The sequence below is a fragment of the Oryzias melastigma genome, linkage group LG22 (assembly GCF_002922805.2).
Source record: "Oryzias melastigma strain HK-1 linkage group LG22, ASM292280v2, whole genome shotgun sequence".
In the NCBI taxonomy this organism is placed as follows: domain Eukaryota; kingdom Metazoa; phylum Chordata; class Actinopteri; order Beloniformes; family Adrianichthyidae; genus Oryzias; species Oryzias melastigma.
The window spans coordinates 19,430,854-19,449,931 of NC_050533.1; the positions used below are offsets into that span (position 1 = coordinate 19,430,854).

The 19,078-nt window shown below is 39.2% G+C and overlaps 1 protein-coding gene across 3 annotated transcripts in view; it reads right to left on the minus strand.

Moving 5' to 3' along the window:
- lrfn5a (leucine rich repeat and fibronectin type III domain containing 5a) overlaps nt 1-19,078 on the minus strand; it is a 144,434-nt gene that overhangs the window by 28,076 nt on the left and 97,280 nt on the right. For 2 of the 3 annotated variants that reach the window (XM_024274494.2, XM_036209877.1), the window contains 6 exons: nt 8,977-9,201; nt 6,221-6,349; nt 5,952-6,132; nt 5,563-5,718; nt 3,755-4,014; nt 1,213-1,680 (listed from right to left, as the gene is read on the minus strand). In XM_024274494.2, the coding sequence (XP_024130262.1) occupies nt 1,213-1,680; nt 3,755-4,014; nt 5,563-5,718; nt 5,952-6,132; nt 6,221-6,349; nt 8,977-9,173 (1,391 nt within the window). In that variant the 5' untranslated portion in view covers nt 9,174-9,201. Of the gene's footprint in view, nt 1-1,212; nt 1,681-3,754; nt 4,015-5,562; nt 5,719-5,951; nt 6,133-6,220; nt 6,350-8,976; nt 9,874-19,078 lie in introns of those variants that run through there. The other variant, XM_036209876.1, reaches the window with a different exon arrangement.

Genomic DNA, 19,078 nt, shown 5'->3' on the forward strand with positions numbered 1-19,078 from the left:
CTTCCTGGTGGCATTCTGCCTCACATCTCTGTATTATCTCTGAATTGGTTTGACGTGAGCTGTCTGGGTTGATCATCTCCAAATATGCTGGGCTAAACCTCAATGCTTAACCCAGAACACAAGCTCTCCACTTTGCTTTTCACTGTTTCTCTACACAAACATCGAAAGTTGCGTCATTTTTTAACATTTGAGGTGGAGATGTCGGACGAACCCGGATCGGGCTACTGAATGTTGTTGGTGTTATTGGAGATGTGTGGGAGTTTTGGTTGGCCCACAACTTTAACCCAGAGAAGCACAACCTAGTGGATTTTGGAGTCAACATATGATTCTACACAACTCTTTACTTAGAATATCAATACTGAATAGAAGGGACTTTTTTTTCCCCTTACGCTCCACCACTAACATATTGGTGACAACAGGTATACTTTTATAATTTTCTTACAGTATGATTGGAAAAGAGGACAAGTTAAAGTCAAACAAAGCAATACATTGCGAGCAAGGATGAAAGAACAGCCTTAGAAAGTTCTATTTGCTCCAACAATTTGAAGCTATTTGTCTTGATATTGTTTACTAGCAACAACAACCAAAACCCTTCTACCAAAGTAATGAATTAACTCATCAATAAAATAAATTGGACAGGACCAGGGATTTCAACCAGCTATGCATTAGTCACAGCCATAAGTGTGGTCTTTATTTATCCTGGCATCCACAGCCTTGTGCGTTCCTGCTGTTTCTCCTTGGCCTGACCTCTAGGACTAACGGTTTCCATGTTACACCTCTGTGGCTTCCACAGCATTCATTATTTACATCGGAGCCCCTACAACATCCGGTTAGTAAACAACACTTGAACCGTTGCTCGAGTCCTTCAGTCATGTATTCAAGGCTAAACCCGAAGCATATCAAACCTCTGTACGTGATCCTGTGGACTCCTTATAGCAACTTTATGGCAAATTCCCTTCACTAAATCTTTATTACGTTCTTATTCCTGGTTCCTTTGTGTTTCTTCAGGTATCAATTCCCTGTGATCACATTTTCCAACAAGATCATTAAAATTGAATCCAATCTCCTGTAATTGAATCGTAGTCACTCAGACATGTGTAATTCTCTACCCCACTTTGGCCATATCCTGGGTCAGTTTCCATTGGGTAGACCATATGAGTTTGCATCGGTCAGCATAACTAAGCATTGACGCAGTAATACTGTCAATCTTACCTGTAGACCAGCGAGTCGTCCTGGCTTCCGTTGTACTGTATCTGGAACATCCGGATTCCTGGTATGTTCCTCTGGAAGTTGAACTTGATCAGCGCAGTTGAGGATGTGGCCTCAGCGGTCACCACCCGCTTATCGACCCCACTTTTTATGTCACCTGTTACATCGCTGCCATTAGCACCGCCCCGGCTTGAGGTGGAGATGTCGGACGAACCCGGATCGGGCTCCTGAATGTTGTTGGTGTTATTGGAGATGTGTGGGAGTTTTATGATGACCAGGTCCACAGTTTGGTGGGCTTCACCAGCAGGGTTGGAGGAGATGCAGGTGAAGGAGCCGGTGTCTTTCACAGTGGTGATGATGATGTCCAGGGTCCCGTTGTTGTAGACCAAGGTTCTTGAGGAGTTAGACACCAGTTTGCCTTCAGGAGAGATCCAGTGAATGGCTGGTTCTGGATCGCCCCTCGCCTTACACCTTTAGAAAGAGATAAGCAGTGGACAGAATCAGTACAACCAACCTGACAGTTGTAGCAAGTCTTTACATTTCCCTTTTTATTTATGTCCAAGAAAAAATATTCATGAAAATAAAGTTGACACCAAAAAAAAGGCCATTATTTATAAAGTTCAACACCTCACTAGGCCTTAATCAATATATTGAAAAAAAATGAATTTTTTTTTATTGATTTACTGTATTATTTAAGTACAACAGACTAATACATTTTCCATGCATCTAAATTATGATTGATTACATAAAGCAAAGAAAATTGGCAAATAAATGTATTAAGAATCTGAGATTTTAAAATAACACAGGAACAATTGAAACTATAGAATTACAGTAACATTAAGCAATAAATATCTAAACACATTTCATTATATTTGTAATTTAAAGTATTCAAATTCACAATTGCAATAAATAAAAAGTAACAGACAATATTAAACAGCAAATTCGATCATGGTCCATCAATATTGGAAGTAGGCCTAATATTGATACGTTTTTAGTGTGAGTGTCAATTTGACAGCAACTTTGTTATGAGATTGAAAAATGTAAAATATTGTAAAGTAGCAAATACAGTATTATCCATCTGAACATGCTGTACAGTTTTTGTCGTTTATGTTCACTGAAAAGCCACAGGTAAAGACAACTACAGCAGATCATGCATCCTTCATTATGTGTATTTCCATTGCTGGAAAATAGTATCCATCACAGCCACAAGTGCGTGACCAATCAATATGCACTTTTTGGTTATGTTTAGTTTAATTTTCTCTTCTTTTCTTGTCATTTATATTATCGTATTTTCTGCACTATAAGGCACAATAAAAGCCACTATTTTAGCTTTTCAAAAAGAATCCAGGATACTTTATAACATCTTATCTGAATTCCTTAAGGTTAAGATGACTGATGTCAAAGCTATTGTGAGAGATACACGGTGCTCTGCCAAAATGTTTGGCTGGTCGTCACTGTAAAGACGCTAATGCGATTAACGTGTAGCGCAGCTGAACTGTTGCTGAATCTGAATTCTGTCCCTTGGGCTTCTAACTACCCCTCCATTTGTCGGTTAATTTGGAGCTTTAGGTGTGTCCGAAATGTTTTTTTAAGTCAAAAGAGGTTGGGACCTAGAACTGTGTATCCCTCTGCCGCAAAGGTGATGCACATTGCGGTGTGCCGCGGAAGAGAAACATTTCTTCATGAAGGAGTGCTCGGAAGAACAGAAGTTTGGATTTAAATGTAATTACTTTTTTTCTTGCATGAATTTGTATGTATTTTCATGGCGCTAACGTACATGACTGGAGACTATTGATGATGTCATAGAGTGTTAGTAACGTCTGAGTTTAAAGACATTAAATGTAGGGGTGGGAGAAGAATTCACATTCACAATTAACATTTGCTTTTTTTATGTGTTGCTAACATGTTGGGAGTTAGCGTATAATCACAGTAACGTCAGTTAAATATATAAGTCTAATTTTGAACATGCTGCAAACAAGATTTGGAGTTACAGATATTGTGAATACCCTAATGCGGCTAATGTGGCTATTGTTTTAGAGTATTACAAACAAGTTGTGGAATAACTGTGAACACAGTTAATACAGTTGGACTGACTAACATATCTCTACATTTTCTTCCCCTTATGGTTTGGTGTACCTTATATTTGACACAAATTTGAAAATATACCATTTATTTGGGGTGCACCTTACAATCCCATGCACAAATATGGTATGCACAACACTGTCATGTAATCGTCCATTATCTGTTGATGAAAATTCTCATTCATCCAGATGACATCTTGAAGTTGAATCATAGTCTAGACTTAAAGTCTGCTTTTTGATGAAGTCCCTTAAATGAGTGGTTAAATGCTACAAAGAAATATGCCTTTAAGTGCTGATGCCATGATTCAACTTCAAGATTCCATCAATTGTTTTATATGTAACTATAAATATTCATCAGGTCATCACAGCATGTGGGACATTCTCATACATGTGTAAAAAAAATCAAAAAAGTCATGTTGTTGTTGAGTCCCACTTGCTAAATGTACTTAAACATGTATCTGTACCTGAGTGAAACTCTCTGCCCCTCTAGAACTCTCATCTCATGGGAGTATCTGGTGATGAGGGGGGGCTCACAGAGGAATTCCTCTTCGGGAATGGACCAGAAGTATCTGCCAGAGAGATGCTGAGGCGTGGCGCACGTCTCCAGGTCGTCCTCTCGGTTCAGCCTCCTCAGCCAGAGTAACTCACAGTTACAGTGGAGGGGGTTTCCACCAAAAGACAGGGCAAAGGAAGAGGTGCTCAGGATGCCTGATGTTGCTAGGACCTGCAAGTGTGAGAAAAACAGTTTACAGTTAAAAAGAAAAATAGAAGATCAGTTAATTGCACTTTTACTGCTTTGTATCTTGTTAAACCATCTGTCGCTTGATCTTGGACACACAAAAACCTCATGGTATTGATAATTTTATCAGTAATTAAAGGATGCAGTCAATCAGACATGTTTCACGAAGACTAGTCAGGTACCAGAACATCATGAAACAACATTCCATCCTAACATGAATGATTGACATGACTTCCAGGTGTTTAAACATCTAGGTTTTAAGTCCAAAGGAAGCTAACGTGTCTTCTCTGCTTTGGGACTCCAAAAAGCCACAACTGCTGAAGTCCGTGACTGTCAGGTATTAGACTGATTGGTGTAAAAAACCATGGTGCCAAAGGAGAAAATGGGACCGTTTGTTTTAAGTTTTTTTTTCTTTATAAACCTAATTTCTGAAGCTACATTCACACTGTTCTCAGCCAATTCCATAAAATAGTTAATGGTAATTGGTATATACTTGTATAGTGCTTTTCTACCTTCCTTGAAGGCCCAGAGAGGTTTACAGTCACAGTCCCATTCACACATTCACACATTCACACCCTGGTGGTGGCTCTGCTGCCAAACACTGGCGCTAACCTTCCACCAGAGGTAATGTGGGGTTCAGTGTCTTGCCCAAGGACACTTCAACACATGGAAGGCGGGAATCAAACCCACGATCAGGAGTCGACCGCCCTACCGCTCCACTATGGCCGCTATGTAAACGTATGTGAATGTGCATTCAGGAATTTCACATTTAAAACTGTTGCATTAATGCGTAAGTAGCTACATAAGGTTTTACAACTGTTTTCAGACTAAACTGGTGTTGAAAATGAAACCAGGTTGAACTTTGATCAGTCAGGGACCCAGATTTAGTAAGGGCGTGTGGATAGTTCCCCCTTTAGTTATCTGAAATGTCAACCAATTGAAAATAGACTATGGAGGAGAAATTAAATATTGCGATTTGTGCCTATATTATTGAAGCAGATGTGGTTTGGGTGTGAATTTGGAATAAATGCTCCCTAAATATGTATCTTTTTTAAATTAGCACTCTCCCTCCCTCCCTAAAGGGAACTGCAGTCCACACCTGTGCTCCCCTTAAGAGTAGGCTGATGGTGGTTGTGACCCTCTACAGCCCCCATATGGGTCAACTCTTCTACGGGTCTATGGGACCAAAGCCATAGATGCCACCTCTACTGTAGCTTAACACACAGCATCTCTCCCACTTCAAATAAAGTGTCCAACAGGGCAGTGTATGCAGCCTGCCTCACTTTCAGAAAAGGAACACGACCCCCACCTTCCACCCCAAGGCACTGATTCAACAGAGGCTTCACCTCCCAGGTTAAAGAAGTCAAAGTGCCACATGTTAACATCCCCTCAGACACAACAAGTACCCCTATATGCTTTAGTGTATGCCTCAAGGAGACACTCAAAGTTGGGTAAAAATGCTGTGTGACACACCAATGTTGGGAATTGACTTTGGAAATGTGAGTTTGATGTGTGCAGGCCTTGTGAGAATACCTGGGCTCGCTGAAAAAGTGGGTCGGGTGGTAACTTTTGAAGCTTATTAGATGTGACATCCAGCCGGTTGAGTTTCTGTAGAAGGGAAAAGGTTCCCTCAGGAATGAAGTCCAGCATGTTGTGGTCTAAACTCAACGTGTGGAGGCTTGTCATTTTCTGCATGGATAAAAAGAACAAGACACAGACCTTTTTATTGTTGGCTTTCCTTTTATCTTTTATAGATGGCAGGCACTTGAATGAAAATAAAGCTCATGGGTTTACGAATGTGGAGAATTAAAAGGATGTCTACTTTATCTTTAAGGCATTTTCTGACAGATACACACATTTCAAAGTGTCCATTTTAAAGTGTTTGAGTTTGATTCCTTTCAGTGGTGATGCAATGCACCAACCTGTATAGCCTCCCATGGAATAGAATCCAAGTTGTTGTAACTCAGGTCTAACTCTTCTAGTGCAAGCAGGTCATTGAAAGCCCCTTGATGGATCAGCACCAGCTGGTTGTTGTTGAGAATCAGATGATGAAGCTTAGACATCCCGCTAAACGTGTCATTGCCGATCCTTGTCAGGCGGTTACTGTGAAAATTAAAAAAAAAAAAAAAGGAAAAGAAATAGTTAATATTTGTTTTAAGTACAGCGCATGCAATATATGGTCACTACATACCTGTTCAGGTGCAACGCTCTGAGATTTTCCAAATCGGCAAAGGCATGAGGTGTGATGAAGGAGATGGTGTTTCGGGATAATGTTAGGTCCACCAGCCGCGTCATGTTTGCAAAATCTTTTCTTTTTACACTGTTGAAAATCATAATTAAGAGAAAAATAGATAAGAAAAAGACCACGTTGGTACCAGATCTCCTAAATAAAGCTAACTCTGCTTTATTTACAATATATAAGAACAATCAGAAGAAAAGTGTAAACCATTTTAAAGGGTAACCAAACCGCTTTTTTTTTAGTTGTTGACCTTTATAAATGAGGCTTTTAAAGTGTTGTCTGTTGGTCATGTTTAATTCATGAAATTATGGTTTAAAACTGTCAATGTGCTGCCCCCTACAGGTTAAAATCAGGTACTACAGTTACATTTTGAGATTGGTCAACTGTTGTAAGTCCCAGAAGTTTCACATCACCATGCTCTGGCCTCCAGCATAAAAGCCCCGCCCATCTTTGAACGCTCAACACGCAACCGTTTGAGCTCTCCCTGTGGGCCTGTGAAAACCGAGTGGTGGAGCCAATGCCGAGAGCGTTGGAGCTCACCAGAAAATGGCAGAGCTCGCTCCGCAATGCTGACACAAGAGCGGTTGGCCTGCAATGCCGAGAGCGGCAGAGCTCACTCCGTAACGGCGAGAGCAGCGGAGCTCATCCCGCGACGCCGAAATGCTGACGCCAAGAATAGCAGGGCTTGCTTGCTAGCTAAACCAGCCCTTGGAAAGCTAGCTGGCTGGCAGAGATCCGCTGTGGGATGGAGAGGCAGCCTGTGTGAGCCTCCTAAACCTTATGATTTTTTTAATTTTCATTGAAAAAATAATAAAAAAGATCCTTTAGTTACCTCAAGCTAACCTCACCGTCACAGTCAATCACATATCCAGACCACACCTCCTCCACTCAGCCCGATTCCCCTAGCCCCGCCCCCATTTTTTAATGCATTTTTTGAAACTGGGCTGAGAGTGGAGTCATCCCCCAACTGACCTGTTTGGTTACCCTTTAAATCAATTCTATGCCATATAAAATATATTTTTTTTACTATATATTATCTTTGTGGACCTTATTTTGGCTCCAATATTCAAGAGAAAGAGTCTTTTTTGGCTTGTTATGCTCTAGCAAAGCAGATAAACATCTTTGGATTCAGACTGAAGAAAGTTTTGTTAATTTCCGCAAATTGATACTAAATCTGTCATATTTTTAATTTTTCATGAGAATTATATCCACAAGCGTCAAGTCAAAAGCACTACCAGCAAAACCTCCTGCAGGGCTTTTTATAAATGTATATGAGTGGAAGTGTGGTTTGCTGCTCCAAACGGGAAAAAAAACACAATTTCTTGGTTTGTGGAGTGAGTGGATGTGCAGCAGCGTATCCTATTACTGGCTACATCAGACGTGTGGGTTTCTCTTTCAGCATTGTGTAGGACAGTTGGTGTGATATGGGTATGTCAGCATCTACATATGACAATAGTGTCAAAGGTATAAAGTTTCAAAGCAAACACCAGCTGGTACTTGTAAAAAAAAAGAAGCGTAATCTAAGGCTTAAATTTATAAGCAGGGAAGGTTCAGGTTCCGAGGGCTATACGTTTATTATAACGTAAAGCTTTACAGACCCACTCCAATCATCTTTTGATCCATTGTAAAAGTGATGCCCATTGATCTTTTTTATGATTATGCTATTTTTATTGAAAATCATAAAACCTGTGGCGTTTTCTAGGACAAAGTTTATGCAGAGTTTATTAGAAATTCACCTCTAAGTTGTGGGCAGAACTGTAGGTGCTGAGCTACCCCGCCTGGAGTTTGTGGCCCGCCCAGGGTATTTTTATTACATCACAAATATGATCTTTTTCAAACATCATTTTATTGTCTGTCATTGATTCTCAATTATGTGAATAAAGAAATACTCAAATGAAATTTTAAGCTTAATGTTCTTTATAATGATCCTCTCTCATGATTAAAATGCCACAAGAACATGTTTAAAACATATATATACATATATATAATTTAAAGTTGATGTATCCCCTTTTCGATTTAGCTTTTTTACAAAACAGCGTGAACTTGGGCTGGGTTGATCAACTTAATTAATCAAATTGAATTGATCTAAGTTAATAGATCATTAATCACTTTATAAAAATAGAGATTAATCAAGCACATAGAGCTAAAGTCGGCTAGCTTGACGGTAACATCTCATGAAATTTCCCATAGTTCGGCTAATACTAACGCTTGGTCGATTGAACCATACATTGGTGAATAAATGAACATCTTTAGATACTTACATGCATGAATTCTCCAAACTCTTTTAAGGAAATATTTTTTAAGTAACCATTTGCGATCTAAAGCACAGTTTTTTGCTCATTCTTTGTTAATTTATCTCAAAAAAAGCTCAGAAACTCAAAATTGAATCGAATTGAATTGAGTGGATCAAAAGATTAGAAAAAAATCGGAATTTAATCGATCCAGGCTCTGGAGAATCAAATTAAATCAATTTTGGAAATTACTATCGATACCCAGCCCTTTTGTTTACCCTACTCAATTTATAGATAAAGTGTTAGAAATAGCAGTAAATCTCAGGTATGGCTGCCTTTTTTGGTACTTTAATATTTTAAAATTACCATTAGAACATTGTGCCTTACTTCACGTATCCGACAGGTTTTCTTAAAAATTAATCTAAAGTAAAGTATGAATAGAGCTTTCGAAACGTTGCATATTTCATTAGACGTTACCTTGTGACAAAGTTGTCAGCCAGTCGTAGTTCCACGGTATGCCTGTCGATGTTTGGCGGTACAAACAATAGGCCCTTCTTAGCACAGAGGGTTGCCAGGTTGGGCGACAGGATTTGACATACGCAGCGCTTTGGACAAATCTGTGCCCTCACTGCCATGGCAACTACCAGCATCAGACATAGCAACAGCCTCTCCATGGTTACCACCCGCACCTGAATGCAACACCTGGAAAAAATAGAAAAAAAAAAAAAAAAACGCTTATTAATGTAAAAGTAACAATAAGGTTGTTTATTCTTAAACAAATTATATTTGATTAAAACAACATACATTAGAAGTTTTGATTAATAAATAGCATTGTAAACCTAACTCAAACATTTATTCAGTATGGAAAAATAGAAGTCAGTTGTGTTGGGGTACATTAACTTTTACATTTTAGACATCGTTGGATTTCATGACCCAAAAGGATCAGTCGCTGCAGAAAAAAAGCATCATGCAGTGAACTCAGCAGCTTCCAAGCTTTAAGACCCAAGATGGACCAAAGGGCACTCAAGCAGCCAGCAGCTAAAGGAGAACACAAGAGCTTTGGGTTTAGTCTTTTCCCTTTGTTCTTGTATTGCACCATTACAGTAGACTGCAAGCCTGCCAGCTCTGTGAAGCTCAAACACTCGCCAATATCAAAGGCTGAAAGTCAAAGAAACAAACAAAAAAAAAAGCTCAGTTTTTTTAATCTTACCATAATGTCTCTGCTCCCTCAACAGCATAGACTTATTGAGTCTGGTCATGGAGGCCTAGTTAGGCGTAGATGCAAATGTTTGCTCTGTGATGCTGTTGACTGCTGTGTTATAAGTGTGTTGTGTTTATTCCTTCATTTCAATGATCTTGCACTTTCCTATTCCAGCCAGCAATAAAACCACAAACATCCCATGGAATCAAAGGTTCATACATTTAAACATGGGTTTGAGTTTAGAGTGAAGTAATATTTAGACACTGACTTTTAACACGAGAGCTCAAAAAAGTTGTTGGAAAGTGTTTGGGATGCATTTTAAAGTCTCCCTATGACCATTTTTTTATTTAAAAAATGTTCCAATTAGTGTTTTAATTATGATTATGAGGTTTTTAACCAAAATCCCACAACCTAAATGTCTTAAAAAGCCATTTTTCATTCCTGTGTTGTGAAACGTTTAATGTCCCTGATTCATCTTACATGGAACTGGTTTCCACTTGTCACTACAGCTGCAGAGAATATATTCTCTCCAGCTGTTTTTGTTTGTGTTGTAGTTTGATTGACAGTAATTTAAAAGGAGAAATATTCAGAAATGCAAAAACAAAATGATTTCTTATTACATTTGTTCTTGTTCATAAGAAAAATGCCACACATACATGTTAAAAACTCAAAAAAACAAGATTTTCACTGGAAGGGAGCTTTAAAGGGAGTCTTATTACAAAAAGAAAGATAACATTATTTTAACTGATGATTTATAAGTTCACATGATAATTTAAGACACTTTTTTTACTCAAGAGTTACTCTAATAAAAACAAATGATCATGATTATTTCAAAAAATCTCATTTTTTATTGGTATGTGTAAATCTTCATAGATAATTAGGGCCAGAAAAGGGTTTACTTACAGAAAAAAAAGAATAAGCTCACAATTAGGTTATCACACTAAACAAAAACTTTTAGAGATTCTTAAAAAAAATGCTGAGAAAACGATGAGAATTGCAGTTTCTTTTTCTGTATGCAGAGGAAAATGAAAGAACATTAAATTCAAAGTAGGCAGCAGTGAGATGGGTAGCTGAATCTCAAGAGTAGGAATTGCGTGTTCTGTTTGTGCAGCAGCAGATTTTCTTTGGGCACTCAGGCTTTATCCACAGCAATCCAAAAACACTGTGACTGAGAGCATGCATGGCGGTTTAGCTTCAGGGCTTTTCCAACCTCCCTCCCAATGACAGCTGGGGTAGAAACATCGTCCCAAAGTAGGAAAAAGAGACATTTACAAACGAAAAGAAGTCATTTATCTCATTTTTATTCAACTTGTGTCTGTGAGATGTTTGTTTTTTAACTTGTTAGCACTAAAGCTAACTCAAGGTAACAGAAGATGTTAAAAAAATAAGTGGCTTGAGTTTAAACTTTTTTAATTACTTTTGAAAATAACTTTCCAACAACAGCTGTTGTTTGAACGCTGCCACAAAGCTCTGCTTTGGAGGTGGATCTAACCACAATATATCATATCACCTAACTTCCTCAGTCTGATTAAGAAGCCATTCACCCCAATGAGATCTGGTTGTGTGGCCATCTCTCAGAACACCTCTTTCATTTCCACATATAATTACTGGGCTGTAATCGCCTTCCGCGTCAGAGGTCACACAATTGCTTTAATTTTTCTTTCTTTTCCACATGAGTGAAGAAAGGAAGGAACACAAAGACTGAGAAAGCAGCTAAATAGAGCCCAAGATGACTCACATGTATGGGTGTTATACGCGCACGGAGCTGGTGACCCCATTGACATGAAAGCAGATATGGGCTCATTAATTACACCGAGAAATGACTGTAATGAGAGCGGATGAATGAGACAGACGGAGAAATGGAAAGGAAACGAGGTAGAGTTATCAGAAAGGGAGAGAAAAAAATAAAAGAGATCAGAGAGCTGGCTAATTAAAATGAGTGCTGAGGTGTGAAAGCCGTAGAAGAGTGGGGGGTGAATTTAATTTGGGGTGAAAAGATGTGGTAGTCCTGTCACACGCACCGTAAACAACATCTACCCGCAGAGGAGATAATGGTATATGTTGCCACACATACGAGAGTAGATCTTACATCAGAACTGGGCTCGGTTTCACCCAAACTCTTCTTCACACTCAAGTTACTGACACTCTGTTGCCTGAGGTGACATGTTGCACCGCTGGGATCAAATGGAATGGTGAATTAACCAAAGGGATTATGTGTAAGGAAGACAAATTAAGCTCTGTTTGCAGCGGTCTGTAAAATGTGATTGTGTTTCACACATGTGCGGCGCCTGTTTGATCCACTTGTTTGAAAGCTGCCCACCGAGTTCCTGCGAAGGCCTGCCACAAAAAAACCTATTTCACCCCTGGCTTGCTCAAAGATGAACAACTGGCTTCCCTGAAGAGTTGAAATGGATTCTCCCCACGCGCCATGCACTGAAACTGATCTGAGGTTATATTCAAATCCCACGGGGAATAACCAGTGGAACGACTTGACAGTTAAAAGCGATGGCCTGGAACTTTTCACACAATCAAACTCTTTTGAAGCTGCTAAAGAGGCGTGATCCAATGTTTTTGCTGACGTTCCATGGCTTCCCGGTGAACTTTTGCATCCCAACTACAAATTTAAAGTGTTGCTTGCAACTTAGCCTAAAGACTTAATATTTTGTTGTCTTAAAAAATATATATATACTTATATGGTGGTGTTAACACTGTGTATCTTCCAATAGTGGCTGGTCTCTAGTAGACGCTGGTCTTTAATATACTCCGGGTCAAACAGGTAAGCGGCGTATACTTGTATAGCGCATATTCGAGAAAATATTTGAGAACGGTGCAAGCAAAGAGCTACTATAGGAAGATATACGGTAATCTGGTATAAATGATTTTAAGATAGAACACACATCTAATAAAATATCCTACACTTCTAAGACAAGGCTGTAACAGAGTTGAGGAGTATATAACGGCTTTTTCAGTTGATTTGACTGCAGATTTGAGGTCAAAGACTTAAAAAAAAATAGAAGTATTTTTGCTTTGGCTAAGGCAAAAAGCAAGTTTACAGGAATTTCACAAGTTTCAAAGCATATTCAAGGTACTTGGGGTGGTCGTGGTGCAGATGTAGCGTTAGTTCCTGCCTTGTGTTGAAGTGTCCTTAACCGGGGTCCCAGAGCATGCCTCAGGTGCAGTACGTGAGCGGTCTAGCTACGGCAGATGACTCCCATTGGCTATGGGATGGCTGCATCCACACACTCTGCTGCCAACATAGTGAAATTCCGAACTCAAGTAGGTTCACGCAATAACAAGCCATTTATTATGGTCAGAAGACTTTAGAAGGGACCAGAACAGTATTTAAAAGAGTGGATTAAAACTCGTTCAGAGTTTTGTGCTGCATGTCTCCTTATTTCTCCCTGACATGTATTATGAGCTGTATAAACATATGTTAGATGACATAATGAGGTGGCACTGATTTGGCAATGCGGTTGTGGAAAACTGACAAGTTCTTTGAAAAACCTGAGCAGATCAAGCTAAAGTACATGCATTAGCACCATAATAGATGTACTTGTAAAAGCCATTGCTTCTTTGGTTTTAACATTTAGAAAAAAATTAATGTTTTAACCCTGTAACACCAGAGCTTTAGCTCCAGTGTTTACATTCATTCGACTACCGGAACTCTTCAACCGTTTACAAAATTAACATAATTTCTGCAGATTTTGAAGCACAGAAACACAGCCTTCTGCACAGACAGAACAATTTATACTATTAGACTCAATATAAATTTACAGCATCTGTCACAGACTTTATATTAGTCAGTCTTGTATAATGGTGCAAAGCCACTTTTTTCCATGTCAAAACCACCAGATTCACATTGATCACCTAAACGTTCCAAGAGTTACAATATGCTGAAGAGCTTGTGTTATTTAGGTGTGGCCAGCAACATATCTGGGATAAAAGGTTAATGTTTCATATAGCTAAATATTACCGGCCATCGAACATGAACGTTCTTAACTTTGGTCTAACACAAACTGGTGTCTATTGAGAACAAGTTTTGTGATAGAAGAACTGATACTTAGACAAGAAGCTCAAGAACTGCTCTAAACCAGTATAAGGAACCAGCTTTCATATACTAGCAGTTTTGTGTTTTAGTGCTCTTATTTTAGACACATAATCTGTATCCCGACCACAGACATAACCAATAGAAAGCAATTCTTCAACTTGGCCTAGCATAGAGCTAGCATTTGTTAAGACGTATATTTAAGAGCCAGACCCATGTTCTTCTATGATACTAAGCTAAAGAATCCAGGTTCTGGCTCTAGGATAGCATTGAAACCAACTCAATAACAAATGATTTTTTAGTATTCACAAGAAGTGGTGCATGTGGTAAAGCTCCTTCAAGTACCTCACAGGAAGTCTGCAAGAAAGTTTCACATAGATAAAGTTTTTAGTATTTTTTCAGGTGCCCCCACCTATGTCCACACTCCAAGAATAAAAACGCTGAGCTAGTTGATGAGAACATTTGAACCTTAAACATGAGTGTGACCTTGAGTAACAGTTGGTCTTATTAGTCTGGCACTTGCAAATCATCTCGGATATAATCCCCTGATTGCCCTGCCACAGCTGAGAAAGGCCCAAGTGTCCTCTGAGGTCCTGGACAGAATGAAAATAAATGGGCAGATGGAAATGAATCAATTAAGTGGGGAATCTGCACCATCTTCTCTTACTAAAGCATTTACCTTTGATGCATTTAATGTTCAATAAAACGCACCAATGCCCAAAGCCACTTTAACTAACCTGCTGCCGGCAGCTCATCCTGATTCCACTGTTAATCTCTGTGTCCGCTGACACAAACCTGTTTCAGCTGGTGTCTTTACCCACTCGAGTGACAGGGATCATCAGCTGCTTAATACTTTAGAATCTCCTTTCATGCTGTTTCATGCGTTGAAGCACAAACATACCACACATTACCTGTTACACTAAATACAAGATAAAAATTAAAGCAAGTTTCATTGCAAAGTTCTGGCGCAATATTAATAAAGCCTTATTCTATGAACAGGAGGGGGCTTCTTCTTCTTTACTGTTTACTGTCATACGTCCATCAACGACATTTGGAAGAGGCTTGGTGTAAAAAATCTAAGTGGTGCAAATCTTGTACATTGGGCACTTAATAGAAAAGGTTCAATTCATCACTAGTGTCCTTATAATGGCAAATATCATGTCAGGGGAGTGGCGTTGGTTTGAATTGTATTTAAAAAACAAACCTAGACGTCATCAGGCCTTTCGCCGTGTTTGGGTTGTCATCCATGCATCACTACCAAATCTGAGTCCCTGACTGGTCAAAGTTTGATTTGTTTTGTTTAGTCCATAGAGCCTAAATACAGTCTTAAAACATGCACAGCTACGTGTGAGAATTCTGAACTCAGAACCCAGAAACCCGTGTTTAAGTTCATTTTTACTCTTTAGACTTTTGACTGAAAGTGGCCGCTTGAATGTGCCTAATTTGTCAAGGGTGATGTGAACGTATCTTCAGCCCCATGCACCTGTATTGCAGTTGGCCTGTACAGATGCTGCAGATTTTTGGGTTGTCCGCGCCTGTGGAGGGTCATAGAGAGGAGCGGTCGTTGTTGTAATTGTGGAAAGTGTATAATGAGACACATCAAAGACTTTTGACTTATTTTATCTAAATCTCTAATAAATCTTTATTTGTGTTCCTAATATCTCTTCCATTTGAAATAAGGTCTAACTCAGCTTCCCCGTGCGGACAGTTTCTTTTTTTTTTTTGCAACAGAATATCAGTGCATCTAAAGCGAAATAGAATCCAGTTTTCTCCTTGCAAAACTGGAAGTTTGATAGATTTGGCAAAAGGCATCATGTTAAATCTATGATTTACTTTCATTATTCTTCCTTATTTATTTCAAAGCACACATTTGCTCATAGACAGTCAACTGACTACTTCAATAGTCTGTCATGTTGAATGTAGCAAGTCTTTTTTCCATTAAAACAGTGCCCTATGTTTGCAATCTACAAGCCAATTTTTCTTACCTTATCTTAGTAAAGCTCCCCATTTATATCAGGGGGGATGAGCAATGCAAAAGAAAATTGCTTTTACAAACACAAAATCCATGCACCCTTCAACAAAGCGAGTGGGTATGTGTACACTATATTCTTGCTTTAGTACACATCCTCACCTGCCAGTAAGTGCTTGAGCGAACACACTCTTACAGAAGTCCTGGGCTGCCTCCTGTCCTTGATCTCAATCAGCTCTTTATGACATCAATTGGATTTAACGGGTAACATCCAAACAATCGAGGTAAGGTACATCCAGCCCGATGAGATAGGAATTTATAGGACCTCTTAAGCTACCAGGAACTCAAGATGAATGCTGTCAAGGACGATCTGATAGAACTATACAAGAATACACATACTGTATATATATATATAGCCTTATACACAAATGAGATTATGCATGTTTAAAGCAAACACACGAGGTAGGAATTACATGGAAGGCACAACAGGGTAGTATTGATTTTAGATCCAGTTGTAAATGCACTCATAAGCATTTTGCATGACTGGAAAAGGGAAGCTATGAAAGAAGAGAGAAAGCTCGGGAAAGATGTGTAAGAGGAGATGACGGTGCCCCGGTGGTTAAAGTGCCTGATTCATGGCCGTGCTGTGCAATGTGTGGTCTGCATAAATGTTTTTGCAGCATCACGTCAGAGCACTATTTTTCAAAAAAAAAAAAAAAAAAAAAACGAAGTGCATCCATCAACAACTATCAGATTATATCATGAAAAACAGGACAATTTTCTGCTAGAGAACATCTATCACTATGCCTCAAAGTGGGTACACCGCACGCCCTAAATAAGCCAACATAGATAGGGTTTTTGCAGCACACAGTTTCAAAATAGGCCCCTTAAAAAACAATTTACACTTGTGATACCAACCTTAACTATAAGAGCCCTAATCATCTTTTTTTGAGGATCATGTGGCATAGATTCCTTGATTGATAACAAAGATTGATTTTTTTTTCATGTTGTTATGTGCAGATCATTCATCATGCTTAGCCATTGCACTTGTCTTAAGCTCTCAAACACGTGGTAGCTGTCATAAATAATGATGAAAAAATTCATCTTAAATGTAAGAGGGGCTTATAAAAGTTTAAAGATGGTTTGATAATAATCCAACAGTAGAGTTTTTTTATGTTTTTATTTGTGAAGCCTTATTCACTTGCAACTGTTAAGGGGTTTTGTGGATTTTTGGGTTGTTTTGGACCATGGAGGGTCAGAGACAGGAATAGATGCCTTGCCTTATGGGGTCCAAATGACCCAAGGCATACATTGATGTGTTATCCATCCCATGGCAAATGTGGATGAACGTGGACAGGATTTCATGCCTGCCACCGACACCAGAGGAAATCAAAAATCATTGGAAAAAAAAACCTCAGTGCGCTGTCTTGTGGGGTCCAGATGACCCCACTTCTAACGTCAACATACCTAGGGTAGCACAAGGGTTACAAAGAGCACAGGTGGGTCTTCCAGTTCCCTTGAGGCTTGTACAATCCCCGTATTGAAAGTCATGAAAATGGAACGTACCATTGTGGAGCAGATAGTAAATGTATTGTGAAGTATTCAAAAAGAAAATGTAAGTTGCGGGCACTTATGTCGTACAGACACTGCTGTCATATGTTGCCCATACACCACTCTACTCATTAGCAAGGTACCAGTATTGACCCTATACTGACCGTGCACGATTGCCAGGTGCATAAGTTGTGTACATGATATGCAAGAACCAGTAGAAACGCTGTAGGATGACCACACAAACTATGCTTTGATCATCTAATCTTCTCATTTCTATCAGTCAGACCTTGTGCAAGGAGCGTGAACAGCACAAACGGGCCTCTTGCGCAGTGTGCCAAAAAAAATGAACAGACGACACGGTTGGGTCTCGCCTACCCTTTTTTTTACCCTTGCATGTGGTTTAAGGGTTTGCTACAACCTGTCATCCCCAGAAAGCATGCTTTGTAAAGCTTTGCCCAGTTTTGCCCCCAGAGGGACTACATACCCACCTGTAAGGGCAGTTGTGACTAAATCTTTTGTAATATTTTCCAGAGCAAAGTGCTACTTGTATTATTTAAAAAAAAACAAGATGAAAAACATTTTAAAGTGAAACCAGAGGTGAGTCAGAGTGCTTTCAAAGTAAACTGTTTACTAAACTTGAGTGCTTACATTATGTGGTCAAAAAATGTATTTATCTCAAAAAGAAGAGAGTGGTTCATGTTTTAAGGTGGATCAGTGAAGGTAAGAAGAACCAGTCTTACTAACAAAACACAACAAATCACAGCACTTTTTTTTTTTTCCAAAACCTATTCACGTCTCAATTTTATACTTAATTTGTCATTTGATTCACTTTAAGTTTTACTTTGAATGTATTTCTATCACCTCTGGTTTGACTTTGCCCATGTTTTTCTTGGCTTTTGCATAGAGTACTTCTGACTGTGCCAAGGTTGTGTGTGAAAGTGATCGAGCTTTTGCTGTCAAAGCAAATCCCTCTGGCTTTAAAGTGACCTGCTGGAGGATATAATGGCTCAAAATGAGTGTCCTTCTTCTAGTGATTCTACAAAATTCCTTCATGGACTATTGAATCATATCTTATAATTAATGAGTACATTCGTTCAATTCACTTTTCTACCCCATATCTGGTATAGCATAACATGGACCAAGCCAACTCAAGAAATACATTTGAAAGGAAAAAGTGCTCATGAATGTGGTAGTGAAGGCTTAAAAGGATTTGATATATACATACACTGCTCACAAAAAATAAAAGGAGCACTTTAAAGAAACACAGTAGATCTATCAGATCTCAATATGAATTTGGATATCTATACAAATACCAACAGGGCAGTGTCTTAGGAACAAAAGGATGCCAAGTCTTTTAATGGAAATAAAGTTTTCAGCCTACAGAGGCTCAATTGTGTAGACACCATAAAATCAGAGTGAAATGAAGATGTGACAGGCTAGTCCATTTTTTTCAAAACTTAATTTCTGCAACTCAAAATGCTTTTCAGTATCTTGTGTGGCCCCCACCAGCTTGTATGCATGCTTGACAACATGGTCAGCATGCTCCCAATGACACGAGAGATGGTGTCTTGTGGCATTTCCTTCCAGACCTGAGTGAGGGCATCCCTGAGCTGTTGTACAGTCTGAGGAGCAACCTGGCGGCACCTAATGGACCGAAACATAATGTCCCAGAGATGTTCTATTGGGTTTAAGTCAGGGGATGGTGAAGGCCATTCAAATGTTTTGATTCCTTCATCCTCCAGGTACTGCCTGCATACTCTTGACACGTGAGGCCGGGCATTGTCGTGCATTAGGAGGAAACCAGGACCTACTG